Source organism: Hyla sarda, chromosome 8 (genome assembly GCF_029499605.1).
Source record: "Hyla sarda isolate aHylSar1 chromosome 8, aHylSar1.hap1, whole genome shotgun sequence".
Lineage (NCBI taxonomy): Eukaryota > Metazoa > Chordata > Amphibia > Anura > Hylidae > Hyla > Hyla sarda.
This window is the reverse complement of record NC_079196.1, coordinates 20,184,911-20,207,151: the sequence shown is the minus strand read 5'-3', so window position 1 is coordinate 20,207,151 and position 22,241 is coordinate 20,184,911. Positions and strand designations below refer to the sequence as shown.

General features: G+C 45.4%; 1 protein-coding gene across 4 annotated transcripts in view; it reads left to right on the top strand.

The window, feature by feature from the left end:
• Nucleotides 1–22,241, top strand: part of STK11IP (serine/threonine kinase 11 interacting protein) — a 76,440-nt gene that overhangs the window by 8,016 nt on the left and 46,183 nt on the right. For all 4 annotated transcript variants that reach the window (XM_056535891.1, XM_056535890.1, XM_056535888.1 and 1 more), the window contains exons 6-12: nucleotides 1,667–1,774; nucleotides 6,046–6,117; nucleotides 7,737–7,866; nucleotides 7,941–8,044; nucleotides 17,629–17,715; nucleotides 17,800–17,841; nucleotides 18,094–18,237. In XM_056535891.1, the coding sequence (XP_056391866.1) occupies nucleotides 1,667–1,774; nucleotides 6,046–6,117; nucleotides 7,737–7,866; nucleotides 7,941–8,044; nucleotides 17,629–17,715; nucleotides 17,800–17,841; nucleotides 18,094–18,237 (687 nt within the window). The remainder of the gene's footprint in view (nucleotides 1–1,666; nucleotides 1,775–6,045; nucleotides 6,118–7,736; nucleotides 7,867–7,940; nucleotides 8,045–17,628; nucleotides 17,716–17,799; nucleotides 17,842–18,093; nucleotides 18,238–22,241) is intronic.

Below are 22,241 nucleotides of genomic sequence, written 5' to 3'. Positions count from 1 at the left end.
CATGTCAACAACGTTTTTCACATTTTTTTTGCATTTTTTTTGAGTGCTGCGCCATTGTTGTTCTATTACGTGGACTGTGATTGAGTTGGGGCACTGGCATCAGAGACTTATGGTGAAGTAGCACTGCATTACTTTTGAGAAATTATATATATTTATTTTATTTATATATTTTATAATTTTTTTCCCATATATATACAGTGGTCCCTCAACATACGAGGGTAATCCGTTCCAAATGAACGATCGTTAGTTGAAACCATGGTATGTTGAGGGATCCGTGCAATGTAAAGTATAGGACAGTGGTCTCCAACCTGCGGACCTCCCGATGTTGCAAAACTACAATTCCCAGCATGCCCGGACAGCCAACGGCTGTCCGGGCATGCTGGGAGTTGTAGTTTTGCAACATCTGGAGGTCCGCAGGTTGAAGACCACTGGTATAGGAGGTTATACAGTACTCGCCTGTCCCCACCGCTGCCCTGGATGTCGCCCTCCATCGCTGTCGCCGCATCCCCGGACCGTCTCTGCTGCGTCTCTTCATCGCCGTCATTATGTCGCTACGCACGCCGCTCCTATTGGATGGCGGGACGGCGTGCACGATGACGTGATGACGACGATGGAGAGCGCCAGCGATGCAGGGGATCCCGAAGAGGACGATCCGGAGCGCCGGTACAGGTGAGTGACACCCACCAGACCACAGGGGGCACCGTAAACGGCTATCCGGTGGCAGCTGAAGCAGTCTGCGCTGCCGGATAGCCGTTTATGTGATGGCCCCGACATACAAAAGCATCGTATGTTGATGCTGCCTTCACCATGCGATGGACTCTGAGAGGCCATCGCATGTTGAAATTATTGTATGTCGGGGCCATCGTAGGTCTGAGGGGGGTCACTGTATGTATGTGTATATATATGTGTGTGTGTACATTTGATTGCTGTGTCTGTATTCTGGTGTACCAGCTTTTAGGCCATGTTTACGACACGCCCCCTCCAATAGACATGAATATAGAGGGCATGGCGTGACATCATGAGGGGGCGTGGCCCTGACGTCACAACCGCTGCCGCAAAAACCTGGCGTTTGTTTAGAACGCCGGGTGCTGCAGGAGATCGCGGGGGGCCCCAGCAGCGGGAGCCCCGCGATCAGACATCTCATCCCTTATCCTTTGGGTAGGGGCTAATATGTCTGGCAGCGGAGTACCCCTTTAAAGGATTATGATAAAGTAAGAAGATATTTAATACAAGAGGGATGCGCTTGACTGTGTGTTTTCCTCCCATAATTAAAGTGGTACTCCGGGGAAGTCAACTTATCCCTTATTTACAGGATAGGGGATAAGTGTCTTATCAGGGGGTCCGAACGCTGAGACCCCCCACGATCTCTAGAACAGGGACTAGCGACTTACCCATCCTCTGAGTGCTCTGGGACCCCCAACTCAGACAGGGATTGGCTAAGCAGACCGGCACTCCAGCTCGTCTCGGGAGGGGGGGGGGGACGGCTGTTGTGCTCAGAGAGAGGGTAAGTTGCTGGGCCCCGTTCGGACCTCCGGTGATTGGACATTTATCCCTCATCCTGAGTATAGGGGATAAGTTGACTTCCCCGGGGTACCCCTTTATGTACATACACCATACATGTAAACTCTACAGATATATAATGTATATATGAATTGTCTCCCTGCAGGAAGTGATCTCTCTCTGTGGCGGGGATCTGAGTTCTGCTTTGCCCTGGCTGGAGCTTCACACTCTGAATTTCAGCTACAACATGATCCACAGCTTGGACCAGTCCCTGGTGAGCGCCCCCTGGGGGTTTATATGGCGGTTGTGTCTGTGTCTCACATTGAGTTGTCCTGTGGCTATAGACCAGTGATTCCCAAACAGTGTTCCTTTAGCTGTTGCAATACCACAATTCCCAGCATGCCCGGACAGCCATTTGGCCTATAAATTGCCGAAGAACAAATTCATAATTTTGCAGCAGAATTTACAGGGTTTTTTTTTTCGTGCGGAATATAGGAGGAAAGTGTTTTTGTTTTGTTTTTTTGCTGGACTACAACTACCAATTGGAATTTCCCTTTTTTTTATTTTATTTTATTTTTTTTTCATGCGGAAACAATTTCAAGCAGAAAAATTTTGACCATTGACTTCAATGGACTTCTGCTCGCATATTCTGCAAGAAGAAAGAGCAGAATTTACGCAGTGTGAACAGTGCAGAGTAAAATACATTGAAGTCAATGGCAAAGCAGATGTTAATTATTTCTAAGCGGAGAATTCATGAGGAATTACTCAGTTTGAACGCACCGTTAAAGGAGAACTCCGGAATATAAAAATTGTCCCCCATACTGCCGGCAGTAAAAAAAATAAAGATGTACATACCTTCCTCCGGTGACCGGCTCCGGTCTCCGCCGTGATCCACTTCCTGGTTGTCGGATGAATCATACTGCGCTCAGACAATTACCAGCCGCAGCGAAGTCAGACTCGGCCGGCGATATTCTGAGCGGCAGTGTGAAAACGCTTCAGGACACAAAATTCTTCACTACACCGGCACCTGCGGCCGGAGCCGAAAACGTCACATTGCCGCTCAGCCTATCGCCGGCCAAGTCGGGACTTCACTGCGGCTGGTGATTGGCTGAGCGCAGTAAGACTCATCCGACCACCGGCAACCAGGAAGAGGATCACGGCGGAGGCTGCAGCCGGTTACCGGAGGCCCCGGGGGAGCGGAGGAAGGTATGTACATCTTTATTTTTTTACGTATGGGGGATTTTTATGTTCTGGAGTTCTCCTTTAAAGTCTCTCTTCAAAATTGTGGATGAAGGCCTGAGTCCTCGTTCACATGACTAGTGACCAACAGGTGAGGGGCGCGATTATACAGTCAGGAGGTTGAATATCAGACATACATGCCCCTCAATGTGCAACATTCACCCCCCCCCCCCCCCCCCCAACTAATGTATAATCCGGCCCATTATTAACCTTAAATTGGCACTGTCAGATACAAAAACTTTTGATATGTTCTAAAGCGAGTATAACCAATAGGTTTTGCAATTGCTTTCTTTAGAAAATTTTCAGTATTTCATATTGAAAAATCCAGTCAAACAACTGCCCCCCCCCCGCCTGCTTTGACACATACTAGTCCTGCTGTGTCCATGAGTCATCACGTATGTCATGGACACACTTCCTTGATTGACAGCTGTGAGTGCAGGGCTCATACCTGGAGGAAAAATCCTCCCACTGTCATCTTGTGTCCCGCTACTGTCAGTGAGGACAAGCTGGGAGTTGTAGTTTTCCTAATACTAGGGGAGATGTGAGCAGACAGCATACTGAGGGAGGGGGCGGAGACCTGCACAGTGAGGCCACGCCCCCTCCCTTTGAGAGGAATTCAGACTAGTGAGCTACATTAAAAGTGTAATAAAGAAAGAAATAAAGGTGCTAGACACATAAAAATGTATATGGTCAGGATTAGGTACTGAGTGATATGTACGGGTACACTTTAAGTTCACGCCCATCTGACTGATTCCTTGTACAATTTATAAACTCTCATATCTTGGGAACGGAAGGGTGTATCAAGGAACTGTGAAAAGGTGTGTGATCAGGGCACCCTAGGCTTTTTTGTGGGGTTTGGGGGGTCACAGGTTCTCTTTGAATCATCTTTGAAAATCAGCTCCTGTCCTGTGTCTGTAAGTCAAGCAATACATGTCTATGGAGGGAGAAGCTCTAGGTGAACTAAAAATTATAGATAAAGCCTACAGAGTAGAAATCGTCTAAAAATGGCCATATACAAGTTATATAATGGCCATAAACAGTGCTGCTCCTTATGTACTTCTCCTGAAAAGTCACCTAAATACGGCTATGTTTTATGCTGTGTGAACATAGCCTTGAAAGGAATGTGTCACCTACGTTTTGTTTTTTTAACTGATTAGAGCCAGATAATGTGAATATACTGATACAAATTCCAATATTTTTTTTAACGATAGGACGATATTGTAGAGGCGACCATCTTGCCTGAGCTGTTTTTAACGGCATTTAGAGATATGCTTTACAGCAAGCCCCATGGACCATAGACCCCTAGGTCATTTTCTGTTGACCTGTTCTCTTTTTAAGAAACAAATATTCAAAACTCTGCACATATTGTACAGTTCGTTCTGTTCCACCGAGTCCTGAGCCCCTCTACGTCCATGACAATGTGGTTCACATTATGTGGTGTGGGGTGTGAGCGGACCCCTATGTCAGCTATTTCTGTATCTCTGTTCCTTCCGCAGTAGATAAGATTACATCAGACGTTACACAGCGACCCCCGATAAGAAGCTTCCCTGCCGCATGGGCCATAAAGATAACAAAGCCTTTGATGTGCGGCCTATCAGGCCAGTGTGAACACAGCCTTAGGCTCTCATAGGGGCCAATTGTTCTTTTAGGGCAGTGCTTCCCAACCAGGGTGCCTCCAGCTGTTGCAAAACTACAACTCCCAGCATGCCCGGACAGCCAACGGCTGTCCGGGCATGCTGGGAGTTGTAGTTTTGCAACAGCTGGAGGCACCCTGGTTGGGAAACACTGTTTTAGCATCTGATCGATATGTATAGGGCAGTTCAGCAGACCGCACTCTATACTTATATATTGAAATTTTCCTGATGAATAAGACATGTGAACAGGTCCTAAAGCTGACCATGTGCATTAGACAGGTTGGTTAAAGGGGTACCCCGGTGAAAAACAATTTTTTTTTTTTCCATATCAACTGGTTCCAAAAAGTTAAACAGATTTGTAATTGACTTCTATTAAAGAAATCTTAATCCTTTTAGTACTTATTAGCTGCTGTATGTGCCACAGGAAGTTCTTTTCTTTTTGAATCTCTTTTCTGTCTGACCACAGTGCTCTCTACTGACATCTCTGTCCATTTTAGGAACTGTCCAGAGCAGCATATGTTTGCTATGGGGATTTGCTCCTACTCTGGACAGTTCCTGACATAGACAGAGGTGTCAGCAGAGAGCACTGTGGTCAGACAGAAGAAAAGAAATTAAAGGGGTACTCCGCCCCTAGCATCTTATCCCCCTATCCAAAGGATACAGGGGCCCGGAGCATTGTTACGTCACGGCTCCGCCCCCTCGTTGTGTCACGGCCAGTCCCCTCAATACAAGTCTATGAGAGGGGGTGTGGTGGCCATCACGCCCCCTCCCATTGTCTTGCATTAAGAGGGCAGGCTGTGACGTCACGAGGGGGCGGAGCCATTACATAACAATGCTCCGGCCCCTGTATTGCCAGTCATTACGCAGAGAGCAAGCAAGCAGATCTGACATCTTATCCCCTATCCTATGGATAGGGGATAAGATGTCTAGGGGCGGAGCACCCCTTTAAAAAAGAAAAGAACTTCCTGTGGAACATACAGCAGATAAGTACTGGAAGGATTAAGATTTTTTTTTAATAGAAATAATTTACTAATCTGTTTTAACTTTCTGTTGATTTATATGGAGAGAAAAAAAAAAAAAAAAAAGACCCCTTTAAACCTGCAAATTTTACCGGGACCGAACAACTATCTTGTGTGCAGGTATGACGATAGGGAAGAGAAGGGTCGTGCATGTTGGATTTCCACCGCCCAATCTTTTTTTTTTTTTTCTTGGTGGGAGAGGAGTCTGGCAGTGGTTTACCACCCGTTTAGTCATTGCAAGCACATGAACACTTGGCTGAGCTGAGTGTCCATCTGCAAAGATAGCACTGAGCTCCGGTGGCCATTTTGAATGTTCCCTATCATTGGTGAGAGTTAGGACACCCTCTTACACATTAGATCAGTGCTCAGTGAACCGCCTGCTGTTGCTAAACTGCAACTCTCAGCATGCCTGGGCGACCAATCCTTTTGAGCTGTCTGGCAGCGGCTTCCTCCCCCTTCCCTCTAGTGAGAAACTAAAGTGTATGGGAACATCCATGTGTATGGGAAAATTGGGGGATGGGATGTTGTTCATAAAGAGTAACTAGCTTTTGTATATAAACCAGAAAATTTTCATTCACTGACAGCTATCGGAGATATTTATTCTGATGGGGGAGATCTGTAGACACTTTCTAATGACCTTTTGTTTCCTCCAGGAACTATTGAACAGCCTGCGGATCCTGGACTTGAGTCATAATGTCATCAAGGACTGTGGCTCCTATCTCAAGGTGCGACCTTTCACCCGTTCACATGGTGTTGTGTGTTCTTGGGGGGGGGGGGGGGGATTTTGTTAACATGGTGTTGTGTGTTCTTGGGGGGGGGGGGTTCACATGGTGTGTTCTTGGGGGTGGGGGTTCACATGGTGTGTTCTTGGGGGTGGGGGTTCACATGGTGTGGTGTGTTCTTGGGGGGGGGTTCACATGGTGTGTGTTCTTGGGGGGGTTCAAATGGTGTGTTCTTGGGGGTGGGGGTTCACATGGTGTTGTGTGTTTTTTGGGGGGGTTCACATGGTGTGTGTTCTTGGGGGGTTCACATGGTGTGTTCTTGGGGGTGGGGGTTCTCATGGTGTGGTGTGTTCTTGGGGGTGGGGGTTCACATGGTGTTGTGTGCTCTCCTGGGTCACATGGTGTTGTGTGCTCTCGGGGGTCAGTTACATGGTGTTATGTGCTCTCGGGGGTCAGTCACATGGTGTTGTGTGCTCTTGGGGGTCAGTCACATGGTGTTGTGTACTCTTGGGGGTCAGTCACATGGTGTTGTGTGCTCCCGGGGGTCAGTCACATGGTGTTGTGTGCTCTTGAGGGTCAGTCACATGGTGTTGTGTGCTCTTGGGGGTCAGTCACATGGTGTTGTGTACTCTTGGGGGTCAGTCACATGGTGTTGTGTACTCCCGGGGGTCAGTCACATGGTGTTGTGTGCTCTTGGGGGTCAGTCACATGGTGTTGTGTGCTCTTGGGGGTCAGTCACATGGTGTTGTGTACTCCTTGGGGGTCAGTCACATGGTGTTGTGTACTCCTTGGGGGTCAGTCACATGGTGTTGTGTACTCTCGGGGGTCAGTCACATGGTGTTGTGTACTCTTGGGGGTCAGTCACATGGTGTTGTGTACTCTTGGGGGTCAGTCACATGGTGTTGTGTACTCTTGGGGGTCAGTCACATGGTGTTGTGTACTCTTGGGGGTCAGTCACATGGTGTTGTGTACTCTTGGGGGTCAGTCACATGGTGTTGTGTACTCTGGGGAGGTCAGTAACATGGTGTTGTGTACTCTTGGGGGTCAGTAACATGGTGTTGTGTACTCTGGGGAGGTCAGTCACATGGTGTTGTGTACTCTCGGGGGTCAGTCACATGGTGTTGTGTACTCTCGGGGGTCAGTCACATGGTGTTGTGTACTCTCGGGGGTCAGTCACATGGTGTTGTGTACTCTCGGGGGTCAGTCACATGGTGTTGTGTACTCTCAGTTGGTCAGTCACATGGTGTTGTGTACTCTCCGGGTTCACATGGTGTTGTGTACTCTCAGGGGGTCAGTCACATGGTGTTGTGTACTCTCAGGGGGTCAGTCACATGGTGTTGTGTACTCTCCGGGTTCACATGGTGTTGTGTACTCTCAGGGGGTCAGTCACATGGTGTTGTGTACTCTCGGGGGTCAGTCACATGGTGTTGTGTACTCCCCGGGGTCACATGGTGTTGTGTGCTCTTGGGGGTCAGTCACATGGTGTTGTGTGCTCTTGGGGGTCAGTCACATGGTGTTGTGTACTCTCCGGGGTCACATGGTGTTGTTTGCTCTCAGGGGGTCCATCCCAATCTTACAGGCCGCTCCTATTTGCTCATCTCTTATCTTCTCCATTGTTGTAGGTTCTTTCTGAGCTCCAGTATCTGAACCTGGGCTACAACCTCCTGACGTCCGTCCCGGAGCTGAGTGTCCAGTCCTGCGCCCAGCTCCACACCCTCATCCTGAGACACAACCAGCTGTCCAGCACCAGCGGTCAGTCCGTATACGTGCGCACAGTACACTGCCCCATCCTATACTGGGTATTGGATTGTGTTTTATCTCTATAGGACTGGAACATCTGTACAACCTGCAGCACCTGGACTTGTCCTATAACCTCCTGGTGGAGAACTCGCAGCTTACCGGATTGTCCCAGCTGAAGAAACTCAGGGAGGTAATGTGCCGCCATGATAAAAGCAAAGTGTGAGGGTAACTTTATATATATATATATATATATATATATATATATATATATATATATAATAATGTAATGATGAAGGAGCACCGTCACAAGGCTTCAAGCTATAGGCTTCAAGCTATAGTATAACAATGCGGGTGCTCAGCCCGCTCCAACCTCGACCACAGGTATAATGAACAACAAAACTCCAATGGGAAGCAAAACTGCGGCACTCCAGCAGTTTCAAGAAGAAAAGTGACTCCTTTATTCACCCATATGGTGCTATGTTTCGACCCACTCAATGGGGTCATGCTTGATAAAGACCCCATTGAGTGGGTCGAAACGTAGCACCATATGGGTGAATAAAGGAATCACTTTTCTTCTTGAAACTGCTGGAGTGCCTCTGTTTTGCTTCCCATTGGAGTTTTGTTTAAATATATATATATAGAGATAGAGAGATAGAGAGATATATATATATATATATATATATATATATATATATATATATATATATATATATATAGAGATAGAGAGAGAGAGATATATATATATATATATATATATATATATATATATATATATATATATATAGAGATAGAGAGAGAGAGAGATATATATATATATATATATATATATATATATATATATATATATATAATGTGTTATGTATATAAGAAGATTGCATTGATATCCCCCCCCCTAGTGGTGGCTGCAGTAAATCAGTGTTTCCCGACCAGGGATCCTCCAGCTGTTGCAAAACTACAACTCCCAGCATGCCTGGACAGCCAACGGCTGTCCGGGCATGCTGGGAGTTGTAGTTTTGCAACAGCTGAGGCACTCTGGTTAGGAAAACACTGATTTAAATAGGTGAAAAAAACTTTTTTTTTAAATCAACTGGTGCCAGAAAGTTAAACAGATTTTTAAATTACCAAATCTCAAAAGAGGTGCAGCTCACAAGAAAAGGACCGAGGTAATTAAAGCTATAGCCGGACCCCACCGGCATCAAAGGAAAGATAAAGTCAAAATAATATCTTATACCTCAAGGGCCTCACCATCCAAGGTGCATAATGATTTGAGTGGAAATAAATGTAAATATAACAGCGTCAATATAAAAAATTTAATTCAATATCAAATATGATTAATAACATTACACATAAGCTGGCACTTTATAGAATAATCCCACTGGGCCCTCGTGGGATATCAGATAAATTGTTGTGAAAAAAAGCTAAAAAATAATGGGAATATGGTCCGATAATCCGGTATATATAGATACAGTCCGTATATCCGGTAACTATGAAAGTCCCGTTAGCTGGCGAAAATATATGCGCTTGATAGAAATAATGCGGAGTCAATCTCCAGATGGATGGTATAAACAAATGATTAAGATGGTGTTTCTCACCGCTTGTGTCCGCCTGGTAATCGCTATTGTAAGCCGATGGCCTGCGGCTGTAGTGTCCTCTACCGTATGTCCTCAGATGGTAAATCGCAGTCTAGCGCTGCACTCGCAACCCCGATGGCAGGGGAGCGCAACGCGATGTTCCGTACCGCAGGCGGTGGCCGCTCTTCAGCTGCTTCTTGATGGTGAGATACCGACACTCCGGTAAGAGTGGCAGTGCGCACAGGAGCGGCAGTGAACCCGGGAGCGGCGTCCCGCGTGGAGACCTGGACTGCGGGAGGTAGTTGGAAGTAAGGTGCCGCCAGGCAGGGCGGGATGGAGCTGGATTAACTCCTCTGATGCCGGGACTTTCAGGGTTAGATGCGGACACTGATAATAGCAATGTGAACAGTGCCAGTTACCTAAACGTGTTTTGGGGTACTGGGAATTGTAGTCCTCCGACCCCTTCCTCAGTAGAAATATGTGTCCGCATCTAACCCTGAAAGTCCCGGCATCAGAGGAGTTAATCCAGCTCCATCCCGCCCTGCCTGGCGGCACCTCACTTCCAACTACCTCCCGCAGTCCAGGTCTCCACGCGGGATGCCGCTCCCGGGCTCACTGCCGCTCCTGTGCGCACTGCCACTCTTGCCGGAGTGTCTGTATCTCACCATCAAGAAGCAGCTGAAGAGCGGCCACCGCCTGCGGTACGGAACATCGCGTCGCGCCCCCCTGCCACCGGGGTTGCGAATGCAGCGCTAGACCGCGATTTACCATTTGAGGACATACAGTAGAGGACACTACAGCCGCAGGCCATCGGCTTACAATAGCGATTACCAGGCGGACACAAGCGGTGAGAAACACCATCTTAATCATTTGTCTATACCATCCATCTGGAGATTGACTCTGCATTATTTCTATCAAGCGCATATATTTTCGCCAGGTAACGGGACTTTCATAGAGTTACCGGATATACGGACTGTATCTATATATACCGGATTATCGGACCATATTCCCATTATTTTTTAGCTTTTTTTCACAACAATTTATCTGATATCCCACGAGGGCCCAGTGGGATTATTCTATAAAGTGCCAGCTTATGTGTAATGTTATTAATCATATTTGATATTTAATTACATTTTTTATATTGACGCTGTTATATTTACATTTATTTCCACTCAAATCATTATGCACCTTGGATGGTGAGGCCCTTGAGGTATAAGCTATTATATTGACTTTAGATTTTTAAATTACTTGTATTAAAAAATCATAATCTTTCCAGTACTTATTAGCTGCTGAATACTACAAAGGAAATTATTTTCTTTTTGGAACACAGAGCTCTCTGCTGACATCACGAGCACAGTGCTCTCTGCTGACATCTCTGTCCATTTTAAGAACTGTCCAGAGTAGGAGAAAATCCCCATGGAAAACATATGCTGCTCTGGACAGTTCCTAAAATGGACAGAGATGTCAGCAGAGAGCACTGTGCTCGTGATGTCAGCAGAGAGCTCTGTGTTCCAAAAAGAAAAGAATTTCCTCTGTAGTATTCAGCCGCTAATAAATACTGGAAGGATTAAGATTTTTTTTTAATAGAAGTAATTTACAAATCTTCAATAAACTTCCAAGACGAGAAAGAAATTCACAGGGCACTCACCAATGCTGCAAATGTGTCCTTTATTTCACGGGTCCATACATCAGTGCGGAGACGCTCATACAGGTGTGCTTCTACAAACTACCGTACGTTTCTCGCGATACTTTGCGCTTCAACAGGTTTGTACGTCACTGGTCTTAGAGCCGTGTCTTAAAGGGGTATTCCGCCCCTAGACATCTTATCCCCTAGCGAGTTCGCTCTGCACGTAATGACAGGCGATACGGGGGACGGAGCCGCGTGACGTCGTGGCGCCGCCCCTCGTGACATCACGGCCCATCCCCTTAATGCAAGTCTATGGCAGGGAGCGTGACGACCGCCACGCCCCCTCCCATAGACTTGTATTGAAAGGGGCGGGCCGTGACATCACGAGTGGCAGAGCCGTGACGTAACGATGCTCCGGCCCCTGTACTGCCCGTCATTACGTGCAGAGCGAACTCGCTCTGCGCAGTAATGATGGCGGGGTGCCGCAGCGGAGATCCCAGGGGTCCCCAGCAGCGGAACCGCGGCGATCTGGCATCTTATCCCCTATCCTTTGGATAGGGAATAAGATGTCTAGGGGCGGAGTACCCCTTTAAATAGTACCTGCCTCCGCTGTCATGGAAACTCCACAACAACAATCAAACAGGTGAGTGATTTAAAACCGTTCTAAAAACAATATAGAACTGTGGGAGTTACAAAAGTGCATTTAATTCTGTCTTATCATTAAGACCTAAACAGCCCATTGCATCTAGGCACAAAATCCACCTAGTCTCTTTCCTTAGCAGAATTTCATCCTTGTTCCATCCGTTGCGGGCACACTCCACCCTTTCGATGCCGGTAAAGGTTCAGTTTCATCCTTATGTGCTTCCATTATGTGTTCAATGAAACGCAGGGCTCCTATTCCGGTTTTTAAGGATCGAGTGCGCTCACGTATACGATGGAACAAAGGTCTCTTGGTTGTACCAATGTAAAGCCGCTTACATTTACGAGTAAGAGCATATCCAATATGAGATGACCGACATGTGGTAATAAGTTGTTTAATCTGGATATCGTAACCATTTAGAGTTAGCTTTAGCTTTAGAATTGAATTGGCAGAAAGAACAGGAACCACCCAGGTAATTACCCCTTGGTCTCTGTTCAGACAGCCAGTTTTTATTTTTATTTCTCCTATTTAGTTATTTTTTTCGTTTTTTTAGGATGTCTCCAATTGTTTTGATCTTTTTATATGTTATTAATGGTCTTTCTGTCGTCAAATTACCGTATTTTTCGCCCTATAGGACGCACCCAATTTATAGGTGCAAAATCTAGAAAAATAAAGATTTTGAACCCAATAGTGGTCTTCAACCTGTGGACCTCCAGATGTTGCAAAACTACAACTCCCAGCATGCCCGGACAGCTGTTGGCTGTCCGGGCATGCTGGGAGTTGTAGTTTTGCAACATCTGGAGGTCCGCAGATTGAAGACCACTGCATAGGAGGTAATACTCGCGTGTCCCCGCTGCTCCGGACCCGTCACCGCTGCCCTGGATGTCGCTCCATCGCTGTCGCCGTGCCCCTGTCGCTCCGGAACGTCTCTGCTGCCGGCCGGGTATCCTCGCTCTCCGTCGCCGCCATCACGTCGTTACGCACGCCGACGCACGTACGCAAAGACGTGATGACGAGGAAGGAGAGCGCCGGCCATACAGGGGATCCCTGAACAGAGAAGACACCGAGGAGGCAGGTAAGGTCCCTCCCGGTGTCCTGTAAGCACTAACCCGGCTATTCAGTCGGGCTGTTCGGGACCGCCGCGGTGAAATCGCGGCGGTCCCGAACAGCCCGACTGAACAGCCGGGTTAGTGTCACTTTCCCTTCAGACGCGGCGGTCAGCTTTGATCGCCGCGTCTGAAGGGTTAATACAGGGCATCACCGCGATCGGTGAGGTCCTGTATTAGCCGCGGGTCCTGGCAGTTGATGGCCGCAGGGATGGCCGCGATAGGGGCGTATTCGCCGTATAAGACGAACCGACTTTTCCCCCCAGTTTTGGGGAAGAAAAAGTGCGTCTTACACGGTGAAAAATACGGTAGCTAGATCCTCATCATTCTGCAATAAATTCCAATTGTTGTAAATAGCATTTTTTATTTTGTCATTTAGGGGTGAATTTTCAAAGGCAAAAACGACTCTTATATGCTCTTTCCTCTCATTTTCTTTTTCTGACTTTTTTCTTTTTAATAATTCTTCCCTTGAGATTTTAGTTGCTTTTTCTCTGGCTTTCTTTATTAATTCTTTGGGGTATCCCCTGTCTGTGAAACGTTTTTCTAATTCATTAGCTTGGATGTAATATTGTTCCCGATTGCTATTTACTCTTCTTAATCTTAGAAACTTTCTGTAAGGTATACTACGTGTCACATAGGCTGGGTGGGAGGAATCAAAGTGTAACAGTGCATTTTTAGCGATTGTCTTCCTAAAGCCAAATGTAACGATAATGTCATCTATGATGTCTATCTGTACATCTAGGAATTCAAGATGTCTGTTCCCATATTGGGACGTAAAACGCATATTCATATCATTTGATTCATTTAAGAAACATACAAAATCGTTAAACTCATTTTGCGTCCCGTCCCATACGATGAACAAGTCATCAACAAACCGTAAATACATTTTAATCTTGTTAACAAAGGGGTTTTTAGTAAAAAAAAAAAATGAATTTCCTTTCCAGTATGGCGAGGAATATGTTGGCATAGACACATGAGGTCGGAGACCCCATTGCTGTTCCAAGTATCTGCCTGTACCATTCCTCGCCATACTGAAAAGCATTGTTTGTCAAAATAAACAGAATTGCGTCAGAAACAAAATTTATAAATTCATTTGATTTGTTGGTGTAGGACAGGAATAGACGGACAGCCTCTATACCCGCATCATTTGGGATGCGGGTATAGAGGCTCTCAACGTCTATGACTGCGAGACTATAGGTAGATTGCCACTGAAATTCGCTGAGAATTTTGATTAAGTCCCCAGTATCTTTTAGAAAGGATGGTATACTGCCCAATAATGGGGATATAAGCCAATCAATATAACTGGACAAAAATTGTGTCGGAGAGCCAATCCCCGAGACGATAGGTCGTCCCGGGGGCTGGCTCTCCGATTTGTGGATCTTAGGCAGTATATACCAGGAGGGTTTCCTAGGTTTTCTAGGGAGTAGACGTTCCGCGGTTTTATCAGATATTATTCCTTTAGCAACATATTTACACAAAAATTATCTTCACTTCTCTAATATTTTATTCGTGGGGTCTGCTTGTAATTTTTCATAAACCATTATGTTACCCAATTGGTTCAAGGCTTCATTATCATGGTCCTTCTTTGGCCAGAGCACAATTGCTCCCCCTTTTAGTGATAACAATGTCTTCCCTTTCTTTTAATTTATCCAGTGCCCTCCTCTCTGCCACTGAGAGATTTGTCAGTGGGCACCGGATAAATCAATGCTTTGATTTCTTTTAAAGGGGTATTCCAGGCAAAAACTTTTTTTTATATATATATCAACTGGCTCCGGAAAGTTAAACAGATTTGTAAATTACTTCTATTAAAAAATCTTAATCCTTCCAATAGTTATCAGCTTCTGAAGTTTTCTGTCTAACTGCTCAATGATGATGTCACGTCCGGGGAGCTGTGCATGATGGGAGAATATCCCTTGCATGATGGGAGAATATCCCCATAGGAACTGCACAGCTCCCGGGACGTGAGTCATCAGAAAGCAGTTAGACAGAAAACAGCAACTCAACTTCAGAAGCTAATAACTATTGGAAGGATTAAGATTTTTTAATATAAGTTATTTACAAATCTGTTTAACTTTCCGGAGCCAGTTGATATATAAAAAAAAGTTTATGCCTAGAATACCCCTTTAAGAAGAGTAAATAGTAATCGGGAACAATATAACATCCAAGCTAATGAATTAGAAAAACGTTTCACAGACAGGGGATACCCCAAAGAATTAATAAAGAAAGCCAGAGAAAAAGCAACTAAAATCTCAAGGGAAGAATTATTAAAAAGAAAAAAGTCAGAAAAAGCAAATGAGAGGAAAGAGCATATAAGAGTCGTTTTTGCCTTTGAAAATTCACCCCTAAATGACACAATAAAAAATGCTATTTACAACAATTGGAATTTATTGCAGAATGATGAGGATCTAGCTACCGTATTTTTCGCCGTATAAGACGCACTTTTTCATCCCCAAAACTGGGGGGGAAAAAGTCGGTGCGTCTTATACGGCGAATACACCCCTATCGCGACGGTCCCTGCGGCCATCAACGGCCGGGACCCGCGGCTAATACAGGACATCACCGATCGCAGTGATGCCCTGTATTAACCCTTCAGACGCGGCGATCAAAGCTGACCGCCGCGTCTGAAGGGAAAGTGACACTAACCCCGCTGTTCAGTCGGGCTGTTCGGGACTGCCGCGATTTCACCACGGCGGTCCCGAACAGCCCGACTGAATAGCCGGGTTAGTGCTTACAGGACATCGGGAGGGACCTTACCTGCCTCCTCGGTGTCTTCTCCGTTCAGGGATCCCCTGTATGGCCGGCGCTCTCCTTCCTTGTCATCATGTCGCGTACGTGCGTCGGCGTGCGTAACGACGTGATGGCGGCGACGGAGAGCAAGGATACCCGGCCGGCAGCAGAGACGTTCCGGAGCGACGGGGACACGGCGACAGCGATGGAGCGACATCCAGGGCAGCGGTGACGGGTCCGGAGCGGCGGGGACACGTGAGTATTACCTCCTATGCAGTAGTCTTCAATCTGCGGACCTCCAGATGTTGCAAAACTACAACTCCCAGCATGCCCGGACAGCCAACGGCTGTCCGGGCATGCTGGGAGTTGTAGTTTTGCAACATCTGGAGGTCCTCAGGTTGAAGACCACTATTGGGTTCAAAATCTTTATTTTTTTAGATTTTGCACCTATAAATTGGGTGCGTCTTATACGCCGGTGCGTCCTATAGGGCGAAAAATACGGTAATTTGACAACAGAAAGACCATTAATAACATATAAAAAGATCAAAACAATCAGAGACATCCTAAAAAAACGAAAAAGAACTAAATAGGAGAAATAAAAATAAAAACTGGCTGTCTGAACAGAGACCAAGGGGTAATTACCTGGGTGGTTCCTGTTCTTTCTGCCAATTCAATGCTAAAGCTAACTCTAAATGGTTACGATATCCAGATTAAACAACTTATTACCACATGTCGGTCATCTCATATTGGATATGCTCTTACTCGTAAATGTAAGCGGCTTTACATTGGTAAAACCAAGAGACCTTTGTTCCATCGTATACGTGAGCGCACTCGATCCTTAAAAACCGGAATAGGAGCCCTGCGTTTCATTGAACACATAATGGAAGCACATAAGGATGAAACTGAACCTTTACCGGCATCGAAAGGGTGGAGTGTGCCCGCAACGGATGGAACAAGGATGAAATTCTGCTAAGGAAAGAGACTAGGTGGATTTTGCGCCTAGATGCAATGGGCTGTTTAGGTCTTAATGATAAGACAGAATTAAATGCACTTTTGTAACTCCCACAGTTCTATATTGTTTTTAGAACGGTTTTAAATCACTCACCTGTTTGATTGTTGTTGTGGAGTTTCCATGACAGCGGAGGCAGGTACTATTTAAAGGGGTACTCCGCCCCTAGACATCTTATCCCCTATCCAAAGGATAGGGGACAAGATGTCAGATCGCCGTGGTCCCGCTGCTGGGGACCCCTGGGATCTCCGCTGCGGCACCGCGCTATCATTACAGCACAGAGCGAGTTCACTCTGCACGTAATGATGGGCCGTAGCACTGTTACGTCACGGCTCCGCCCCTTGTGATGTCACGGCCCGCCCCTTTCAATACAAGTCTATGGGAGGGGGCGTGGCGGTCGTCACGCCCCCTGCCATAGACTTGCATTAAGGGGCCGTGATGTCACGAGGGGTGGAGCCATGATGCCACACTGCTCCGTCCCCTGTATCGCCCGTCATTACGGACAGAGCGAACTCACTCTGTGCTGTAATGATAGCGCGGTGCCGCAGCGGGGATCCCCGGGGTCCCCAGCAGCGGGACCGCGGTGATCTGACATCTTATCCCCAATCCTTTGGATAGGGGATAAGATGTCTAGGGGGGGGGAGTACCCCTTTAAGACCAGTGACGTACAAACCTGTTGAAGCGCAAAGTATTGCGAGAAACGGAGCGTAGTTTGTAGAAGCACACCTGTATGAGCGTCTCCGCACTGATGTATGGACCCGTGAAATAAAGGACACATTTGCAGCATTGGTGAGTGCCCTGTGAATTTCTTTCTCGTCTTGGAAGTTTATTGAAGTGAACAGTCTGTTGTATTACGGTGAGCACCACCTATATGCTGAATATCTATCACGGGATCTGAAGGAAGGTGTCGGCGTGCATTGTTTTGGTGCTTGAGCCGGGCAGTGGCGGGTGCCTCTTTTTGGATTACGTAATTTCCAAATCTGTTTAACTTTCTGGCACAAGTTGATTTAAAAAAAATAAATAAATAAAAGTTGTCCACCGGAGTACCCCTTTAAAGAGACCTTCTGTATTCCGAATATTTTCTGTATCTGCAGCTCTTTCTGGAAGGGAACCCCATGTATTTCCACATGAACTATCGACTGCTCACAGCCCAGCGCTTGTCCCCTAAAGCCTCGGACAAGGTGAGTGGGGCTCAGGAGACGTCCGGCATCCTGCAGGACGTAATGAAAATTTTGCGCTCATCACCTTCTGTTTCACATTTTCAGATTTTACTGGACGGGAAGCCGCTGCCTCGACCGGAGACCAAGGTGAGCTCTGTGGATTAAATCTAGGCTGGTTAAATAAATATTCACTCTTATCTTGTCTGTCCTCCATACTTTACACTGTAGCCCTGCTCATTCATCTTCATTGTTTGTATAAGCCCAAGCCCGGCAGGATATCATTGCAATAGGGCCAAGTTAGCTTTATCCAGTGGATCGGCAGTTCAGATTTACTATACGTACGTGTAGGATTTAACTAGGTGAAGTCCATTATATGACAATCTTTTCCCACCCAAACAGAGTGCACCCGTGTTCAAAGAGAGGGTCGTCGTTCCTCAGCCCTGTTATTCGGCAACGGAGAGTTCCTGCACCGGGGATCTGACCGACAGCTGCTCCGCTCCCGACAAGGTGATCACCCAGCGCATCCCACGCAAGAAGTCGAAGGTACGTATACAGCGTCATATCAGTTCATTTCTAGCGGTACCATACACAATTATATGATGCGGTAATGGAAATGTTCAGGAATATATAGTTAAAGGGGTATTCCGGTGGAAAACAGGAAGAAAACAAATGTTTTCAAATCAGCTGGTGACAGAAAGTTAGAGTACCTGTCACCAAATAAACTTTTCTAAACTAACTCAGGCTATGTTCCCTAACTACTCCTAACACCCCTCCCACCCTTAAAAAATAAAACATTTCAGAGCTTCAAAAAGCTGTGTATCTTACCTTCCTTCTTGCTCACATAGTGCAATCTCCCAGTAGGAGAAAGTGGGTGGCCCCAGCAGGCATGACATCACTGAAGCCTGCTGGGGGGACCACTTCCTCCCTCACATGGTTGCAGAGCTGTGATGAATAGAAGACCTCAGGCTCTGTGCAGCTTTCAGTGAAGCTCAGTGCAGAGAAGCACTTCCTAAGTCGTGTTAAAGGGGTACTCCGGTGAAAACCTTTTTTCTTTTAAATCAATTGGTGGCAGAAAGTTAAACATATTTGTAAATTACTTCTATTAAAAAATCTTAATCCTTCCAGTACTTATTAGCTGCTGAATGCTACAGAGGAATTTCCTTTCTTTTTGTAACACTGATGACATCACAACCACAGTGCTCTCTGCTGACATCTCTGTCCATTTTAGCAACCGTGCATAGCAGATGTATGCTAAGGGCAGCATGGTGGCTCAGTGGTTAGCACTCCTGCCTTGCAGTGCTGGGGACTTGGGTTCAAATCCCACTAAGGACAACAATAAATAAAGCGTTATTATTATTATTATAATAACGTCAGCAGAGAGAACTGTGCTCGTGAGGTCATCAGAGAGCATTCCAAAAAGAAAAGAATTTCCTCTGTAGTATTCATCAGCTTATAAGTACAGGAAGGATTAAGATTTTTTTAATAGAAGTAATTTACAAATATGTTTAACTTTCTGCCACCAGTTGATTTAAAAGAAAAAAGGTTTTCACCGGAGTACCCCTTTAAGCGCGAATATTTGAAATACAGTGGTCCCTCAAGTTACAATATTAATTGGTTCCAGGACGACCATTGTATGTTGAAACCATTGTATGTTGAGACCATAACTCTATGGAAACCTGGTAATTGGTTCTGAAGCCACCAAAATGTCGTCAAAAATGAAAAGGTGAGGGTTAAAGAAAAATAAGTAGATAAGTAATATAGATAAAGCAAATCCTTACATATAAAAGTAAGAAATAGCTGCTGGGAGCTGTAAATCACTGTCTAGGTCAGTGTTTCCCAACCAGGGTGCCTTCAGCTGTTGCAAAACTATGGGAGTTGTAGTTTTGCAACAGCTGGAGGCACCCTGGTTGGGAAACAATGGTTTATGAAGAGGACAGGAGCCGCCCAAATGGAGCCGCCCTTACTTGGTGTTCAAAGGAGCAGCTAACCCTGGCACAGGTAAGGAGTAGTACAGGATTTGTAGTTCCTCCCTGTACTGTAGGGGGCGCTACCAGACAGCCGGTCAGTGCATGCACTTTAGGAATACAGGGGTTTTACCAGTAAAATGCCCATTCTGATTGGTCAGTTCCTGCCGTTGTGACACGTTTCACAGATCTGGACTGTCTGTAGCATTGTATGTAGAGTCTGGTTTCAAGTTACAATGGTCCAGAAAAGACCATTGTATGTTGAAACTATTGTATGTTGAGGCCATTGTACAAATTGTTACCGCGAATATTTAGCATATAGTAATATATATTCGTAATGACGAATATTTGTGTTTTTTTATTTATTTTTTTAATGCAAATATTTATTCGAATATTTATGCGAATATCTTGAATATCTGCACTTCTAGACTGGACACTAGTGTTGAGCACGAATATTTGTAATGCAAATTTTTCTGGCGAATATCTGCACTTCGCGATTTCGTGAATATTTTAGAATAAAGTGCTATATATTCGTAATGACGAATATTCGTTATCCTTTTTCACATGTAAATTTTATGCAAATTTTTTCATGTAAATTTTTGCATGGAAAAACAAAAGTAAACGAACATAGCAAATATGCAAATTTCTCGACAAATAATAGTCAATATATTCGTGAAATCGGCAATTGGAATATGGCCACTGCCGCTCATCACTATTCCTGAGTTTGGTCTCCTGCCAGGCTGGGAGGAGACCAAACTCACTGTATTAATTGTGGCAAAGAACAGAACAGAGCCACCTAGTGACCATTATTTCTATTACATTTTAAACCTATTTATGTTGATAATTTTAAAAGCAAGTGAATGGGAAAGAGTCTGCTAATTACACATGGAAACGCTATATTAAAAGTTTTATTATGTGACACGTATTCTTTAAACCGAATTGTAAATTACTTTCATATAAAAATCTTAATACTTCCAGTACTTATCAGCTGCTGTATGCTCCAGAATACAAGAGGTTGTGTCGTTTTTTTCCAGTCTGATTACAGTGCTCTCTGCTGCCATCTCTGTCCGTGTCAGGAATCCAGTCCAGAGCAGGAGAGGTTTGCTATGGGGATTTGTTCCTGTTCTGGACAGTTCCTGACATGCACAGAGGTGTCAGCAGAGAGCACTGTGGTCAGACTGGAAAGAACTACACAACTTCCTCTGGAGCATACAGCATATCTGATAAGCACTGGAAGGATTAAGAATATTAAATAGAAGTAATTTACAAATCTGTATAACTTTCTGGCACCATTTGGTTTAAAAGTAAATATTTTTTCCTCCACAGTACCCTTTTTAAAAATGACTTTTGACATATTGCTCAGATATGTCAAAAGTTTCTGATAACGACAGGTATTGCTCCTGAGACCCTCTGGGATCTGGGGAAGCAGGCGGCATTGCTCTCCACTCCCCGGCTGGGAGATCCAACTCTGCACAGACTTCTATAATGAAAAGGTTGGACCTTCTGGCCGGTTGGGGAGTGGAGAGCAATGCCGCCCACTTCTCCGACTTATATCTCCCGATCCCAGAGGGTCTCTAGACTAAGACCCTCAGCATTTTATGACGTGTCAGAGCTACATATCAAAAGTAGTTTTTAATGACCATAACGCTTTAAAGTAAGTTTACAGTAGTTGTTGGGCAGGTCTGCATGGAACACTGGCACCTGTCCTATCCCCTGAAAGAAAACCTTTAGTTTTATTCATTTACATATCTATCCCATCTGCCTTGACTTGTGTCACAGTTCACTGCTTTTGCTCTTTGATCTATGGGCTGTGACCTTAGCTTCTCAGCCTGAGCGTGTTATAGTGGGGGTAAGGCGTCTGGCTAAAGTGTCTCTGAGGTAGTTGGGGGTCCTGTGTACCCTGCAAACATCCTGCACCAGATCAGCTCATAGACCTACGATTGAAGGGGTACTCCTGGAAAACATTTTTTTTTCTAAATCAACTGGTGCCAGAAAGTTAAACAGATTTGTAAATTACTTCTATTTAAAAATCTTAATCCTTCCAGTACTTATCAGCTGTTGTATGCTCCACAGGAAGTTATTTTCTATTTTAATTTCCTCTCTCTCTGACCACAGTGCTCTCTGCTGACACCTCTGTCCATTTTAGGAACTGTCCAGAGTAGAAGAAAATCCCCATAGCAAACCTCTCCTGCCCTGGACAGTTCCTGATATGGACAGAGGTGTCTGCAGAGAGCACTGTGGTCAGACTGAAAAGTAATTCAAAAAGAAAATATCAGCTGCTGCATGATGCACAGGAATTTAAGTACTGGAAGGATTAAGATTTTTTTAATAGAGGTCATTTACAAATCTGTTTAACTTTCTGGCACCAGTTGATTTAAAAAAAAATGTTTTCCAGTGGAGTACCCCTTTAAAGGGGTACTCCACTGGTCAGTGTTCGGAAGTAAATATTCTGAACACTGATTTTGCGCTGTGGGGGTCTGCCACGCCCCTCATGATGTCACTGCCACGCCCCCTCAATACAAGTTTATGGGAGGGGACGATCAGATCAGAAGCCCTGCGCCCGCAGCTCACATATCATTCGTT